Source organism: Pieris napi, chromosome 19, assembly GCF_905475465.1.
Source record: "Pieris napi chromosome 19, ilPieNapi1.2, whole genome shotgun sequence".
Taxonomy (NCBI): Eukaryota; Metazoa; Arthropoda; class Insecta; order Lepidoptera; family Pieridae; genus Pieris; species Pieris napi.
The window spans coordinates 8,379,789-8,396,078 of record NC_062252.1 but is presented as its reverse complement, the minus strand read 5'-3'; the positions used below and the strand labels follow the sequence as shown (position 1 = coordinate 8,396,078).

The 16,290-nt window shown below is 33.2% G+C and overlaps 1 protein-coding gene across 2 annotated transcripts in view; it reads left to right on the top strand.

Annotated features, from left to right (window-relative positions):
- Nucleotides 1-12,105, top strand: part of LOC125059153 (lachesin-like) — a 135,418-nt gene extending 123,313 nt beyond the window's left edge. The window contains exons 6-8 of one of the 2 annotated variants that reach the window (XM_047663436.1): nucleotides 4,541-4,657; nucleotides 7,827-8,024; nucleotides 11,806-12,105. In XM_047663436.1, coding sequence (XP_047519392.1) covers nucleotides 4,541-4,657; nucleotides 7,827-8,024; nucleotides 11,806-11,939 — 449 coding nt within the window. In that variant the 3' untranslated portion in view covers nucleotides 11,940-12,105. Of the gene's footprint in view, nucleotides 1-4,537; nucleotides 4,658-7,826; nucleotides 8,025-11,805 lie in introns of both variants that reach the window. The other variant, XM_047663435.1, reaches the window with a different exon arrangement.
- The last annotated feature ends 4,185 nt before the right edge of the window (nucleotides 12,106-16,290 follow it).

The window sequence follows — 16,290 nt, the reverse complement described above, 5'->3', positions numbered from 1 at the left end:
CATGCGACTCTCATCCGATGTCGTTGGTTCGATCCCCGGCTAAACACCAACGGAATATCCATGTGAAAATATCGTGAGGAAACCTTGCTTGCCTAAGACCCAAAAAGTCGACATATGTCAGGCACAGAATGCTGATACTTGCCTATTAGAAAGATCACTAAACAGATAGAGAAATCTGAGGCCTAGTCCTAAAAGATTGTAGCGCCTTGTGTAGTAATTTAGAAAAGATTATAAAGAAAATATAAACTGTATTTTTGTATGTACATAACGAAGTAACTTAATAACTGCTGGACTGATTTAAAAAAATATAAATTTGAATTTAGGACGCTACATTATCCCTGAGTTTACATTTATTACCAAAAAATGCCCAGCCGTCCGAAGCTGGGCTGGTTTTATTAAATTAATACAATCATAGAATGGAAAGTATGAAGCTTCCCAAAAATTTCGTCGCATAACGAAATGTCTTAAGTCACGGTCACCTCTTAAACAATTTGCGCACTTAACTAACAAACACCAGAGACAAGCATTATAACACGTTTCGTCGCTTTTCTTTTCCAAAGTGGAGCAGTAATTAATTTTATAAAATTGTATTATGTTTGAAACAATGAAACTGGTTCATAGCTACCTCATTCGTTAGGAAAGTTTCTTGCAAGTTCAGACATCGCTTGGCACTGCACTTTTTGCTTTTTGTCAATTCATTTAACATATAATAAATCAGTAGAAGCCGCGGTTAATTGGCATATTTATTGGCCTGGCTTGAGCAGTGTTGGCCCCCCGCCTGTAAAGCAATAGAACTTCTTTCTATGTGCGCATTTAACATTCGCTCGAAGGAAAACTTCGTGAGGAAACCGGCTTGCCTTAGACCCAAACGGTCATCAGCGTGTGTCAAGCACAGGATCATGAAACAGATTCAGAAATTTGAGGCCCAGACCTATAGAGGTTGTAGCGCCACTGATTTCTTTTTTAAAATAATTAAAAAGTATATTAAACATAAGATATGTCCAATACACTTACAGTCTCTATTAAGGGAAAGACACTCTGTTCTTGTGTACTATTTTTTTCCATTCACCGCTGTTTACCACTTAAGACTAACGTGCACTCACACTAATGCACTAAATCGAATGCTTTTGTCAAGAAGTTGAATATCCTCGACATTCACGTGTTGATGGAGTCTTTGTTCGTGGGCTCCAACAATATTTTTGATTATAGTGGTGACGTTGTTTTCATTATATGAAAGTACATTTGAAATAAATAAAGAAATATTTACTAAATTAAGCTAATAAATTTGTTAATCTATAGACATATTACGAGAGAATTTCAGAAGTATTTAACATATACACATATATATGCGCAGTTAAACATTTTCTCGGCAGAGAAAGAAAAGAGGCTTACTATATCGTAATATATATAAATAAATAGAAAGCTGATCTTACCTGCTTATAAAGTAAAAATAAATGAATAGAGTAATTTAAGTTATATCTATAATGCCTTATTACCAAACCACAAACTTGGTGTGTCTATCAAATGTTTACTATTCCCATAAGAATAATTTCATACTTTCCAATTTCAGTTCATTGAACCCCATTCCCTTACGTATTGTATTAAGCACTTCAATATGAAATAAACACCGAGGTAAAATTAAAATTGTGAGCAGTGTTGGCCTAGTGGCTTCGGCGTGCGTCTCTCATGCCTGAGGTCGTAGGTTCGATCCCCGGCTGTTCACCAATGGACTTTCTTTCTATGTGCGCATTTTACATCTCGAACGGTGAAGGAAACCGACATGTCTTAGATCCAAAAAGTCGACGGCGTGTGTCAAGCACTGGAGGCTGATCACCTACTTGCTTATTAAATTTAAAAATGATCATGTAACAGATTCAGAAATCTAAGGCCAAGACCGAAAGAGGTTGTAGCGCCACTGATTTATTTTTTAAATAAAAATTAAACGCAAATAACCAAAACATGTTTAACGCAAAGCACTTATGTAAGCTATTTAGAAAATATCATTTACGCAGAAGCCGACATTTTGGCATTTTGCACAGATTAAATTGTCCAATGACATTGTTGGAGCTATAAAAGGTGGTGCGGATTAATCTGAAATTTGTACCACGTTTTATCCAAGATTTTTTATTTTTCCGGAGATTTTTCGTCCAAGATTTTTATCTTTTATATCTAAATAAGCCTCGTTTCACGCCGAATGAATGAGTTCCAGCTTTTGTTTGATATTAATTATAGCGTTTTGTTTTCGGTTTTGATTTTAAATTTCTATTATGCGTTGTTTTAACTTAAAAAATTAAACAATTCCTTTATCAACATTACTGACAATACGACTATGTATTTGCGTGTTGTTCCCACGAATTTAACCATGCCTCCTGATGATAGAGGACAAATCTTTGTTTTTAATTTATTTTATTATTATTAATTAACTATTAATTACCTAAGATGTCATGTGGAACATGGTGTACTGGTTGCAGCTCCTTACAAACGTTGAGTAAAACATAAAACTTGGCGATTAAAAAGAGTGGCGGAGAGTTTATTGTCAGTTCTTCTCTTCCGTTCTACGCCCTTCATTCGAGAACTGGCAGTAAATGTAAAATTAGAAGCATTTAATGTATATTTCTTTTTTGACGTTCATAAGTGTACATTGTGAATAAATTATTTTTGACTTTGACTTGACTTTGATTAACAAACAAATAAATGTAGCCAAAAATAGCTTTCAATATCTCTTTAGAATCTCTCTTTCAAATTTTCCTTGAACACTTGAGGCGTACTATTGTTAGGCGCTTGGCGTAATTTTATAAGAACTTATTTGCCTTTTTCCCAAACAATTTTTGGTGCCTCTCCTCCATTACTGGAGGTAGTCCGTCACTCTCGCGAAGCGTGTCTTGTCTACATACATATATGTTCACTCCCTTACGTTACGACGCCATGAATTTTTCTTTCCACCAACACACCGTTTATTAAATCTATTAGAGGAGAACTGGCAGTAAATGTAAAATTAGAAGCATTAATATGTATTTCTTTAATGACGCATCACAAGTGTACATTGTGTTACCTACGTGAATAAATGATTTTTGAATTTGAATTTGAATTTGAATTTAGACGTAACAAATCCTTTACTAAGAATTTTTTCGTATGCACTATGACTGTCTATTCATTTGTTAATGTTTTTGCACATATTATGGTCGCCATTTAAAGCGCTGTAATCATGTTGATACTATTATATAATGATATAGCTTTATTTTATTTCATAAATATATAAACATACGACACGTGACATTAACATTAATAAAATAAAATGTTGTATTATTTATATGTACACGGGTAAAAGACTATCCAAAGCATTCTATAATTTTCTAATTTTTGCTATCTGGATTTTGTTTTGTTTTTAATATAAATAGGTTATTTTAAGGTTGCACTACAATCTTAGAATTGACCACTTAATTGAAAAATATGGGCTGGCTTTTAAATATTATAAAATGGCCTTTATAAAAAGATAAATCTATGATCGGGCGACTTATGGCCGAATAGTCATTAATTTGGTTGACTTCAAGTAGACGAGAGAAAACGTATTTTTATATATTTGTTTTCTCTTTATAAAATTCTGAATATTCAGATGTCTGCAAAATTCGAACTTCACCTTGGCCAAAGTATTCGGCCATCAAAGACATACTTAGTCGAATTAATTAGCGACCTTGGTCATAAATTAAGTTGACGTCACTGTGACGCCATTAATTCAATTTTATGTAAGATTTTGAGCAACCATAATATATAATGAGTAATATCTTAAGTCACTGAATGGGCCCCTAAATTATATTTCTACATCCAATTTTATTTTTTTATAAGCCAAGTTTGTGGTCAGCCACGTGCCACATAACCAAAAAGTAAAAATATTCTTTTGGAGTGGACACCCCTTATCACTTAGGGGTTTGAAAGATACAAGTTAATAGCCGATTCTCAGACTTACTGAATATGCATAAAAAAATTCATAAGAATCGGTCCAGTCGTTTCGAAGGCGAAGGAGCATTTTATATATTAGATGTATGCACTATTATTTTATTAACTTTTTATCAGAGCGCGTAGTTTAGGCTCCGGCATACATTATTAATTTAAAACAAGTGAACATTAATAATTATGAACTTTGTATCTTGATTCTACTTAATTTTTGCCAACGTCACAGAATAGTTAAAAGTATAAAATAGTTGTTTTAATATAATGATAAATCATTTCTCTTCATAAGTAACGTCTAATCTTTTTCTACGTTTTTTGAGAACGCTTTTACGCCACCACAACTGTTTCGTAGCGCTGTATTCGATTTTTAAATTGGCGTGGTCTGTCATTATAATCAAGATGGCGGCCATACCACGGTATATTAGAACTTTTTGAAATTCGAATTCTTACTGAACTACCACAAGTTCAAACCAATGATTTTTCACAAAAAGGTTTTCCACATCTCGTGTGTTTTGTAGTAATGTTATTATAATATATATTATATTAAATAATGTTTTTATAATTAATATACAAAATGTGTTGTCAACAGAAGCCAAGGCACATGTTCTGGGTCCAGCTGATTTGTACGTAAAGACTGGCAGCTCGCTGGCCCTCACTTGCATACTGAGTCAAGGACCTCACGATCTCGGTACTATCTTCTGGTATAAGGGTATGTATATATTATTTCACTCCTAACTTCACTTAACACTTATCAACTATAAAGATACTCGGAGAGCATCTAAACTAAGACTTTGTAACGATTTTTCACAAAAATAGAAAATATTTTTTCTCCAAATAAAACACAGCAGAGATCTCAGAAATAAGAATTGCTTTTGTTTTGTATTTTTTGGGTGTTTAGTGGTTTTACCATTATTTAACTAAATTTTTTCTTGAAATTCCGGCAACGCACTCGCGAGCCCTCTGGTATTGAAAGTGTCCATGGGCGGCAGTATCACTTAACATCGGGTGAGCCTCCTGCCAGTTTGCCACCTGTTTTAAAAAAAAAAGAATTATTTCGGTTTAGTTAGCTAGTTATTAGAATAGATAATAATATATTTACATTACAAATATGCTTGCTTTAAGTAATCTAAAGGTTAAAGGGCACTCGAAGTTTCGTACTTAATCCATAATCGAATTACGTATTAGTATAGGTCGTTCAAACTTTATAAATTACCATAAATTTGTGAGTCGCTTTCAACCGATACCCTTTTGCTCCGAAGGTTAAACGCACATGTTGGCCCTATTTTTTTTAAGACGCGTGCGCATAATTTGCGACCCAATAAAATTCCTTTAAAATAGACTATCAATTCATAATGTGTTGCGAGTGCCTGGCGATTATCTCTGAGCTTAACATCAGAGCTCATCATTCGCCCGAACGGTGAAGAAAACATCGTGGGGAAACCGGCTTGCCTTAGACCCAAAAAGTCGACGTGTGTCAGGCACAGGAATCGGATCACCTACTTGCCAATTAGATAAAAAATTATCATGAAAAAGATACAGAAATTTGAGGCCCAGACCTAAAGAGTTTGTAGCGCTACTGATATATATAATAGGAATTCATTTCTTTAAACCTAATATTGTTTAATCTCATCGCTACGAGCAATAAATTTATTTGTCATCATTATGTACACATGTAATATAAAACGAGTTTTCTAGTTGAATAAACTCAGACATGTCCTTGTATTCACATTTTCCAACATTTGATTAACTTTAAGTTATTGGATTTTGGAGAGTCACCTTGGATATCGTGTGCAAACATTCTAATTCCAAGACATATGTTTGCTTCGTAAATTGAGATAGGTTTGAGGGCCCTTGAAGTAGTTAATTGATATTAATCTTGTTAAATCTGATAAATGTAAGTAGACGCTCATGAACGTCTCGCTGTAATGTTACTAATTATAAGTACGAGCTTGTATTTTAGTATTGTCTTCTTTGTCTTTTATAATGAAACTATTTATAAAAGTTATGTCATGTTAACAAATAATTATGAACTTTTATATAATATACTAATTAATTAAATAGACTAATTATTTGGAAGTAGCAAAAAGGTTAGTCGACATCACAGGAGACCGAAGAGCTGGCAGCTACCTCGGACAAAGATTTAGTCTAGCTATTCAAAGGGGGAACGCTGCCCGTATCTTCGGAACCTTTGCTCTCATGGGACTCATTTTAATATATTTTAGTTATTATATGTTATGGTTAGTTATTGTTTTTTTTTGTTATTAATTAATGAACATCAAAATCATTTATTCATATAGGTAACACAATGTACACTTATGATCGTCAAAAAAGAAATATAAATGAAATGGTTCTAATTTTACATTAACTGTCAGTTCTCAAATCAAGGGCGTAGATCGAAAGAGAAGAACTGGCAATAAACTCTCCGCTATTTTTTTTAATCACCAGGTTTTTTAATTTACACAACGTTTGTAAGGAGCTGCAAAATTACACGAAAGATTTGTCCTCTATCAGCAGGAGGCATGGTGAAATAAGAGCACGCACTTACATTCTCGTGGGAACAACACGCAATTATACATAGTCGAAATAACTAACACACGAATTCAAGTCGACCAGTCACCACAAGTTGCACCCGTTCACAAGAATGACGCAAATTGCATCCTAATCTGTTTAAATTTCAAAAATCTGAAGTCGATTTCACTGTCATCCCTTTTCTCATTGTAAATTAATATTCCATCCTTTAAGCAATATCTTCAGCTCATTGAATTCGTACAATGGAATATTTTACTTTGGAATTCATTTCTTGCCATTCAGTGTATTGTAATGGAGTCAACCTTAAGGAATTTTCTTAATACAAATGACTTTGTTAAGATACGCATGGATAATAAAGCCGATTGATATAATATTATCATATGTATTAGATATTAAAAATACAAATATATAAAATAAATTTGCCCAAATTCCTTCTTAGCTGCTGTCACTAGCGTCTCATTTTCCAATATATTTTCACATGAACGTAATAAATTTAAAAGTAAATTACAAATAAAACAAAAGACTTCTAAATAAAATTCTTTTAGTCGGAATTTTTTTATTTATATAGTATTTCCAACACACAATACAGTATTAACAATATTCTTAACCTACATACTAATAAAAATAATAAAAATTGTATAGATAGAAAAAAACTTAAATAGTTTTGTCCCTGTGGCAGTGTACCTTTAACGCTGGCAGTATTTCCTCGCTGTATTGCGATACTTATTCGTTGAGGTAAGCACCAGCTCTGGGGTCACCGGTACGTACCAGGCGCCAACTTAAGTCTTTAATTAGCCTGTGCACTTGAACCCCACAAAAGTCTACTCCAAAATCAAAATTGGAGGAAAGACTATATTATTAAGTTTTAATATAAAAGCTATGATCTTTATACACATGCAATTCAACTTATAAAAAAAACAATTTCTTATTAGAAGATTTAGTTCCCATTGAATCAAGAAATCTTCAAAAGACAATAACAATATTCTTTGGAAGAAAGTTACATAAATTTCTAATAATGTCTTGATAAAAACCGCATAAACAAAATATTTTTTGCTTCGTCATATATACGTATATCTAAGCATATAATATAAAAGAGGCTATGTTTTATAGTCCGAGATAGATAGTTATATTTTACCACATTCTTCAAACTTAGCGTAATTTTTATATTTGTATGTAAAATTTGTGATCTCATATTTTGTTGCTTAATTTTATGCATTCACGTTATTATAATCTCTAATATAAGTATCTAGGTAAAAAAAATAACAGGCATTAGAAGTGCTATTTTAAGCTAAGGTTAAATTTTAAAAGTCTATCAAAACATACACATAATAAACATTCATTGTTAACAGGATCAAATATAATAGAATACAAGGAGGTTGAAGCGAATGATATTGTGGAGCAACCCAGGGTCCGGTTGAAGACAGAATGGACGGAACAGCTCACTTCTAGGTTGACGATCAGCAAGCTGTTACCGACTGACAGCGGGAACTACAGCTGTGTGCCAACTATGGCAGAGTCTGCGTCAGTCAATGTACATGTTATTAATGGTAAGGAATATTTTGATATACTTTTACGAGTAAAGTACGAGAAGTAATTTTTTGGACAGTCTAAACTCCGGTTTTGATACGATATCAAACCATTTATAAATTTTTCAGTTAGCTAGAAAGAAATATTTGGGAATATAAAAAATAACGTTTACAAGTTCAAAGTATTAACTTTGAATGTCTTAATGAGAAACCTGACAAAGTGACAAACTCAATTGTATTTAAAATAATTAAACGCGTTATCTTTATATATATAAACCTACTATATGTGTATGTCACTGAACTCCTCTTAAACGGCTGGACCGATTTGAATGAATTGTTTTGTATGCGTTTGGGTGGCGCCCTGGATAGGTTAGATTCACAAATCAGCCTGTCAGATGGCGCTGCAGTCGGTAACTTTGGTTTAAAATCCTAATCGCTTGAAATATGCAGGACTACGTCTGTCGGGTCCGCTAATATAATATAAATTTATATTTATTTTCGCTTGATTGCACCATACGATAATATACCTATAGGAACTATGGGTAAAGCTTAGTAATGCCCAAACTTATAACTAAAGTCCGCACAAACTATATGACGTAAAACAATATCCTATACTTGGACACTATTGATTGATAACCCCACCCCGCTTTCGTAGCTGTGTCTGGCCGACTGCATAGTTTTAAAATTTTAATTTATATAGTTTGATTCCCAGCCAAATAATTGATTTCGTGTCACAAAAGTGCTCTACTTGCCCATAACTCATTTATATATTAATAGAAATGATTGATACCCAGTTGTCTCCCTTGGAGAAGACCCGATGATTCATTATTTTTAAACCTGTAGGATATTTAGAGGCAGCCAAGCATAATCGTAATATTAAAGTAATGCACGAAAAACAACAGCGATAAAATATCATGTACGTTGTTATTTTAACGGCGTATATTTATGTAATGTCGCAATAAAATTGTACAAATTTTATTCGTATTAAAATTGTAAAAATACAGGTTATTTTTGCGAGAACATCTGAATATGTATGAGAGTTGATGTTAATTAGAATTCCGATTTTAAGTTCAATTATTAAAGCTTATGAAAAGGGCTTTATTTTCAACAGCTATGGCGTCATAGCTTAGCTGTATTAGTCAAAAATAAAAAGAACAAAAGGTCTCACCTGATGTCTAGTGATACCCCAATATAGTAATAGTAATAATAATATAGTCAGTAACAACAGACACTGCCCGAAAGCTGGCAAGTGTGTTGCCGGTCTTCTAAGTCGGCGTCGGATGTGTCGTTTCCTTTGATTGTGATTGGTAAAACTCATTGTTTCGCGTAAAAGAGGGCACGGCAGTGCGCAAGCCAAGTCGAGAAAAGAAGCGGCACGGCCGTACTATCCTCTTCACAAAGCAGTTCAGGCCATTTTCTTTATAACCTCGTTGTTGATAAAGTTAGAAGCCTGAATATTTAATAATAGGTATAAATAAAGAAAAGATTTGTAATATTGGTATTGTCACTATAAGATATTGTTAGGTTAAGTAATTACGTAATAACTTAAGACTGAAAATCCCTTAAGTAGGGACTGAATTTACCGACTTGGTATTGAATGGATCTCACAACTTTTGGCGGTAGTACTGCGTTGGGAGACTTTTTTTTATTACAAGTTAGAGAATAGCGGGTATAATAAAATAATTTTCCTTTTAAGTAATGACAGACGATGAAAGATAGACGCGGTAAACACTCTTAAAGCTAGTAATAATAAATCGTTTATTTGCAAAGAAAGTGATGCATTCAGATTGATTGATTATAAAAAATAGGCATGCAAATGTCATATTAATTATTATAATATCATAATAATAAGAACAGTTTTAAATTGTTGTCAAAACTTATGGTGTGAATACTCTCCCACGCCATAAAGGCACATTGCCATTAAAAAGCTGTTACAGTAGAACTCAAAACTACTCAGAATCGTCCATTTAAATAATTAAATGATATAAATCAGGCATAATAAATAATGACCCTTTTTATTTGTTACAAAAAAAAACATATCATGGATATTCGTATATATAAATCTAAGTCGTGCAACTCACCTCAAATTCATGTCGGATTTAACGATTGTAATTTAATGCTATTCAACAACCTTGATTTATTTAAACTAAGATAAATTTGTATTATTTAAATGAAGTCGATAAATGAGCGTAATTTGCAAAGCTTTTAAGATTAGAGATAATTAGGTGAGTTTAATTCAATGGCTTACTTAGGTCATTTTGTATAATTAGCATGACAAAACGCGTTTATTGTCTTATTTAAGGTAAAGAATAAATGGTTTGGACCCTAAAATAATAAATCATAACGACTTAACTTTTTGTTGACCTGGGCGGAAACGGATAAACAGCAAGTAAATTAATCTGGGTGTAACCTTTTAACCGACGAAAAAAACGAAGGAGGACGTCCTACACAACTGACCAATTCGACTTTGGGTCGAAGAAAAAAGCGTAAGAATTCTTAAAAGGCCGGCAACGTGAACATGAGCAACATTGAGAGATTCCATGGGTGGCGTTATCATTTAACATCCGGTTACATGTTACATGTATGTAACATGCTCCCTGTTCTATAAAAAACAAAAAAAAGTGACTTTTTTGTATCTTCAAAGCATAGATCATGAAACTCTAAAGGTGTAAAATCATTCAGATTTGCAGCGAATTAGTCTCGTAATGGGTTTTGTAATCGGATAGTGTTCAGGATCAAAGTCAAAAATCATTTATTCATATAGGTAACACTATGGACACTTATGAACGTCAAAAAAAGAAATATACATTAAATGCTTCTAATTTTACATTTACTGCCAGTTCTCAAATTAAGGGCGTAGAACGGAAGAGGAGAACTGGCAATAAACTCTCCGCCACTCTTTTTTTTACTGAAATGTCTCTTGAAAAGACTTTAACTCACGCGGCTGTGTTTGTTAATGGTTTCCTAACCTACATTAATGAATGAAACTGTTGTAGGTTTAAGATAAAATATTGCTGTAGCCTGGAGACTATTATTTCTCCTATTTAAGTTTGTACAGCAGTGTAGGCATAGTAACTTAAGCGTGTGTGTTTCGAAAGACCTCAGGGTCCGACGATTTTTCTTCGTCACACTCGCTCGTACGGTGATGGAAAACGTCGTGAGGAAACCGGCATGCCTTAGGCCAAAAATGTCGATGGTGTGTGAGGCACAGAAGGTAGATCACCTACTTGCCTATTATCAATGATCACGGAAACAGATACAGAAATCTGAGATCGGAAACTTCTTCTTCTTCTTATTTGTTGGTATGTGTATAATGGTGACCACGCGTGATCTTATAATTAATAATAATAATGAAAGCTATTACTTTATTGTCCTATAATATAACCTAGCCTTATGACTAATAATTAATTAAAATCTTACCTATATTTAGCATAGCCCAATAACACTGCTTACCTACAGAGAGTGAATTTTTACTAAATTCTACATCGTAAAGTTAGCTCTAGGTGGCATGAAAATCGATAATAACTATGTTCAAGTTGTATATTCTAGTATTTTTATATTTAGAACACGTGTTTCCTAACAGTACAATTACACAGTGTGAATAAATAAATATTATTTTGGTGTTTTTATTAAATCAATTTCATATACGACGATGATAGTATCTACTAATAATAATTTATTCTTTATTTTTTCCATACGCCAGAGGCTGAAATATAATAAATATACTTGTTTATTGAGACTTATTAATTAAAAAAAAATTGTGATACCTGTGCTTCATTCTCATTGATATTCTTTGTTTCAGGTGAACACCCAGCAGCAATGCAACATGGCAACGCAAACACAGCATCCCCTTGTGCACTGTCGGTTAATCTTCTAATCTCTCTATATTGTACTCTAGCTACTTTATACACTAGTACGGTAGACGGAATTAGATGAAAATTACAAAAAATGTAAATGCATCATTCAGCATGAAGTGTAAAAATGTAACTAACTGTACAATTTTAATTCTATTCTTTATATTCGATTTTTGAATAATCGACAATACGCGGCTACTTGCATTATTCTCGCTCTAATAAAATAAGACGAAAAGAAAACCATCTCTTTATCCTTGAATTTCATTTACCATCCCATTTAAAAAAAAATAAAGGCTTATAGTTGCCTAGCAACGGATTAATGAGAGAAAAATATTAGGTCTTTTGGCGTTTTGTAAGGGAGGAAAAATTGATGTTTTTTTTTAAATTGAATATATACAATTAATCAAAGTGTCATTGCTATCTATGCACATTTGCCACCTTATAGTAGTAGTTCATTGACAATAAATAAAATCTTTGAAGGCGGTTTTGACTCCCCCATCAGAGTTTAATTATTTACCTTGCAAATCCAAATTTCCAACGCGATATTTCATGCTATCCTTTTTATAAACAGCATGAAAAAAAATTAAAACGGGAAAATGAAATGAATCATGGTTTTCGACACAAATTCACGAGTAAATAGCTGAAAAAAATGGGATTCCTAACCAAAGAGGAGATATTTGAGATCAAAGTTGCCAGTAGGACAAAACGCCAATTTCATATGTACGCTAATAGTAATCAAAGCGACTTCAGTATAGTAGTGTGTGATGCACGGAACAGTACCTACAGCATAAAGTTATAAGATAAATAAAGTACACAAATTGAAACATTTATTTCATTTTGAGAATAACAAAAAAATAATGTAAAATGTAAAGATCTTAAAAAAAACCTCTGACTTTACGTAAACAATAATTGTAGAGTAATCATTAAATTTATCCAATCAAACTTAAAAGATCCACTGCCCGCAACTATTTTTCTATATATTTCACTAAGCAAACTGCACTGGTAAATTTACAATTCACGATTCGTTAAGCTTGCATCGAATTGCTAAGCTAAACGAGAGGGGAATGATCCGTTAACAATTTTCCCGACAGCATCTCTAGAAAAATTTATAAGAGACTAGCTTCAGTTTGCAGCTTTCCGCGTGGATCTCGTGTATTTTAGCAACTCACACTCACACATCTTTCTATATTTCATTCAAATTACATAAACAAGGATTCTGACATCAATAACTCACTATGTCCGATGTTCCATCTTTAGACCACATAAATCTCTACAAACCTTTCTTGCATTCAATCACTATGAAATTCCACTCCATCACCTCTGTCCAAGGTATGGCCGAACCAATAATTGGGTAATCGGGTATTACTTGGGACTCTTAATACCTGCAATACTGGGTTCGTTCTATGTTCACTGGCAGTGTATGTGTTTATTTACGGCGGTATTTTCACCTAATAATAGATGACGCCTTTTAGCCCTCTGTTTTATAAAAAAGCAGTACAAAAAGACAGAAATATGACTATGATGCAAGCTGTATAATCTTCTAGCTTCTAGCACACACACAGCTGTCGCAGACAGTGGTAGACCCACACACAAAATCTCTGATATTCAGAGAATGGGTGATGTTCCTACAAGGCTGCGTAACAGTCTCCGGGGTCGCTCTCGAATTTTTCCTGGGCTTAAATGGCATAACATAACATTTTAAGGAGTTTGGAGATGGGCATATCTTCTCCTATTTACTCCGCGAGCTACTCTTAGATAATCCACTATTCATAGAATCACTTCAAAACACATGACCTCTATCTTTCTGACAAATAGCTTTTCAAGTGATCAAAATATGTTCACTTGAAAAGTACCACAGACACGTACTTCTAAAACTCCTGTTTTGTACATAAAATCCCTAAGCGAAAGGAAACACCCATACAAAATCAATTCAGCGTCACAAAAAGATCAATAGCGCCCATGTAAGACCTCTTTCGCCTCATTTATTTTCGTTCTACCTACATATAAAATTATCTTTTTACCCTCAAATTGAAAGTAATTTAATATATCGAGAATAGGTCGCGAAAATTCACCCTTTTCGAACATAATTCGATACTTAACTAGCTGACACCCACGAGTGTAATACATCTTTAATTTAGTACGTTTTTGTATTTATAACGTAACCAAAAGTTTTGACAACAATTATTCATACCTTGATTACGACGTTTTGATGATTAATATGACATTTGCATGCCTATTTAATATGGCTGTTTTTTTATAAATAATCAAATTGAATATACCAATTAAAATAACATTTCCCTCGCCTTGCTTCCATAATGTGTTAGATGTGTTTCCATATTAAGAGATTTGTTGTACTTGAATTTTCACTTCCTAGTACAATTTCCGCTGATCTACAATTAGCTATGTTCTTACTGGGTAAATTGATTTACTCGATTCTTTACACGGTGTTACAATTCATAAATAAGTATTAACCGATTATTGGTCATAGACACCATAGAACGAGGTTTTTTAATATTAAATTCGGCTCTCGAATCGACTTGTTGTACACGAAGAAATTGAGCCCTTAAAAAATGTTTACATTTTGTACGAGTAAGTTTTACGTTTGTTGTTCTGGCTAAGTACCTCAAGCCAAGTATTACGCATACAAAATACCGAAATACAAAAATTCCGCATTCTTGACTCTAGACAAAAAGCTGACAAATATTATTCTACCCTCGGTATTCAGTGTTTTAAAATCATAACTTGGGGTCGAAGTTATCCACTTTAAAATTTAAAAACAAACTGAAAGCCTATGGTTTGAAGATCTTAATTGAAATGTAAATATGCTTAGAACAGAAGTGTTTATACTGCGTTTGACGCCCGGTTTCTTTATGAAACAATAGTGGTAACTGCTACGAGGCGTAGATATCTCTGCTCGTAGTAAGCATAAAATACAATTTTATGTCGAATGTAGTAAGTTATTTAAACCTTTGTTTGTTACGCTTAATAATTATTTTTAATTAATTTTAATTATCTGTGAAGCAAATGGGTTACTTCTCATATTTTTACTTTGTGTCTGTTTCCTTCTTTAATAAATACAGAACGATTATGATGACGATAATGATATAATGTAAGTGTAGCAATTAATTTTGGAATATTTTTTCTTATCTGTGAAGCAAAAGAACTAATTTTCTTATTTTGACTTTGTATTTGTGGTGTATCTGTTTCCTTCTTCACAAACATCATTATGTAACATATAGATATCATAAACGAGCGAATATGTATTAAAAATACTAAACTTTTTTGTACGATATGGAATAGATTAAGGTTAGAAGGTCCTTTAATTTCGGGAACCAGTGTTGCATTGACTGCAATTCTTCAACCTGAATTGAATTCTTATATTTGCAATATTAAGTACGATTATTATTAACCTTTCATCCTTATATATGTCACCGTAAAATTGTAAACACCGTTAGATTGTAATATATCTCGCGAGATTGTAAACTGTCGAAAGATTGTGAACATCAACGAACTGCTTACAATTTAAGGTATTATTATTCGGTAGTTATATGAAATTGTTGGGAAGTAAAATTAATCTGTAATTGACCAAAGAAGTTTGAATGATAACTAAGTTAGTGTAGTACAATCTACCGAATAATAATACGTTAAATTGTAAGCAGTACGCTGAGGTTCACAATCTTTCGACAGTTTATAATCTCGCGAGATAGATTACAATCTAACGGTGTTTACAATTTTACGTTAACATATATACTCCCCAAGTTCGTCACATTATAAATGCGCACTTTGTTTTCTGACCACCGCAACATATGCGTCATGCATGATTTTTCACCTACCCTCCCTATTCACCTAAAATGGAATAATTTTTCCCTTTTTCGCAACATGTTTCATTCATGCGCCGCTCTCTGTATATTTAGTAGCGCCTTATAAAGCCTAGACTCATTTTTTAAATCGGCTTTATAATGTTAGTATTGATTCCGTGCTAGTTTTCATTATGTGTTTAAAGTTCATACAATTTTTATACAGAATAATATAATCTAAATCGTGATAATATGTTACATTTGAAAAACCACTGTGGTTTGTATTAATGTAACCATAGCAGTCTTGTTTATCAGCACGACAAATGCATATAAAATAGTTTTTCATTTCGCAACCAAAGAGCTTTCTATATGAGAGGCGTCGGATGGTAGTCGTGTCGGTCCAAGATAGTCGCATTTAGACGACTACACTTAGTTATTCTTTACAGTATCTATAAACAAAAAAGTTTTTAGTATATGAGGTGGGAATTGGAATAAAGCAGTGCTGGCCTAGTGGCTTCAGCGTGCGACTCTCATCCCTCAAGTCGTAGGTTCGATCCCGGTCTGTGCACGGACTTTCTGTCTATGTGCGCACTTAATATTCGCTCGAACGGTGAAGGAAAACATTGCGAGAAAAAC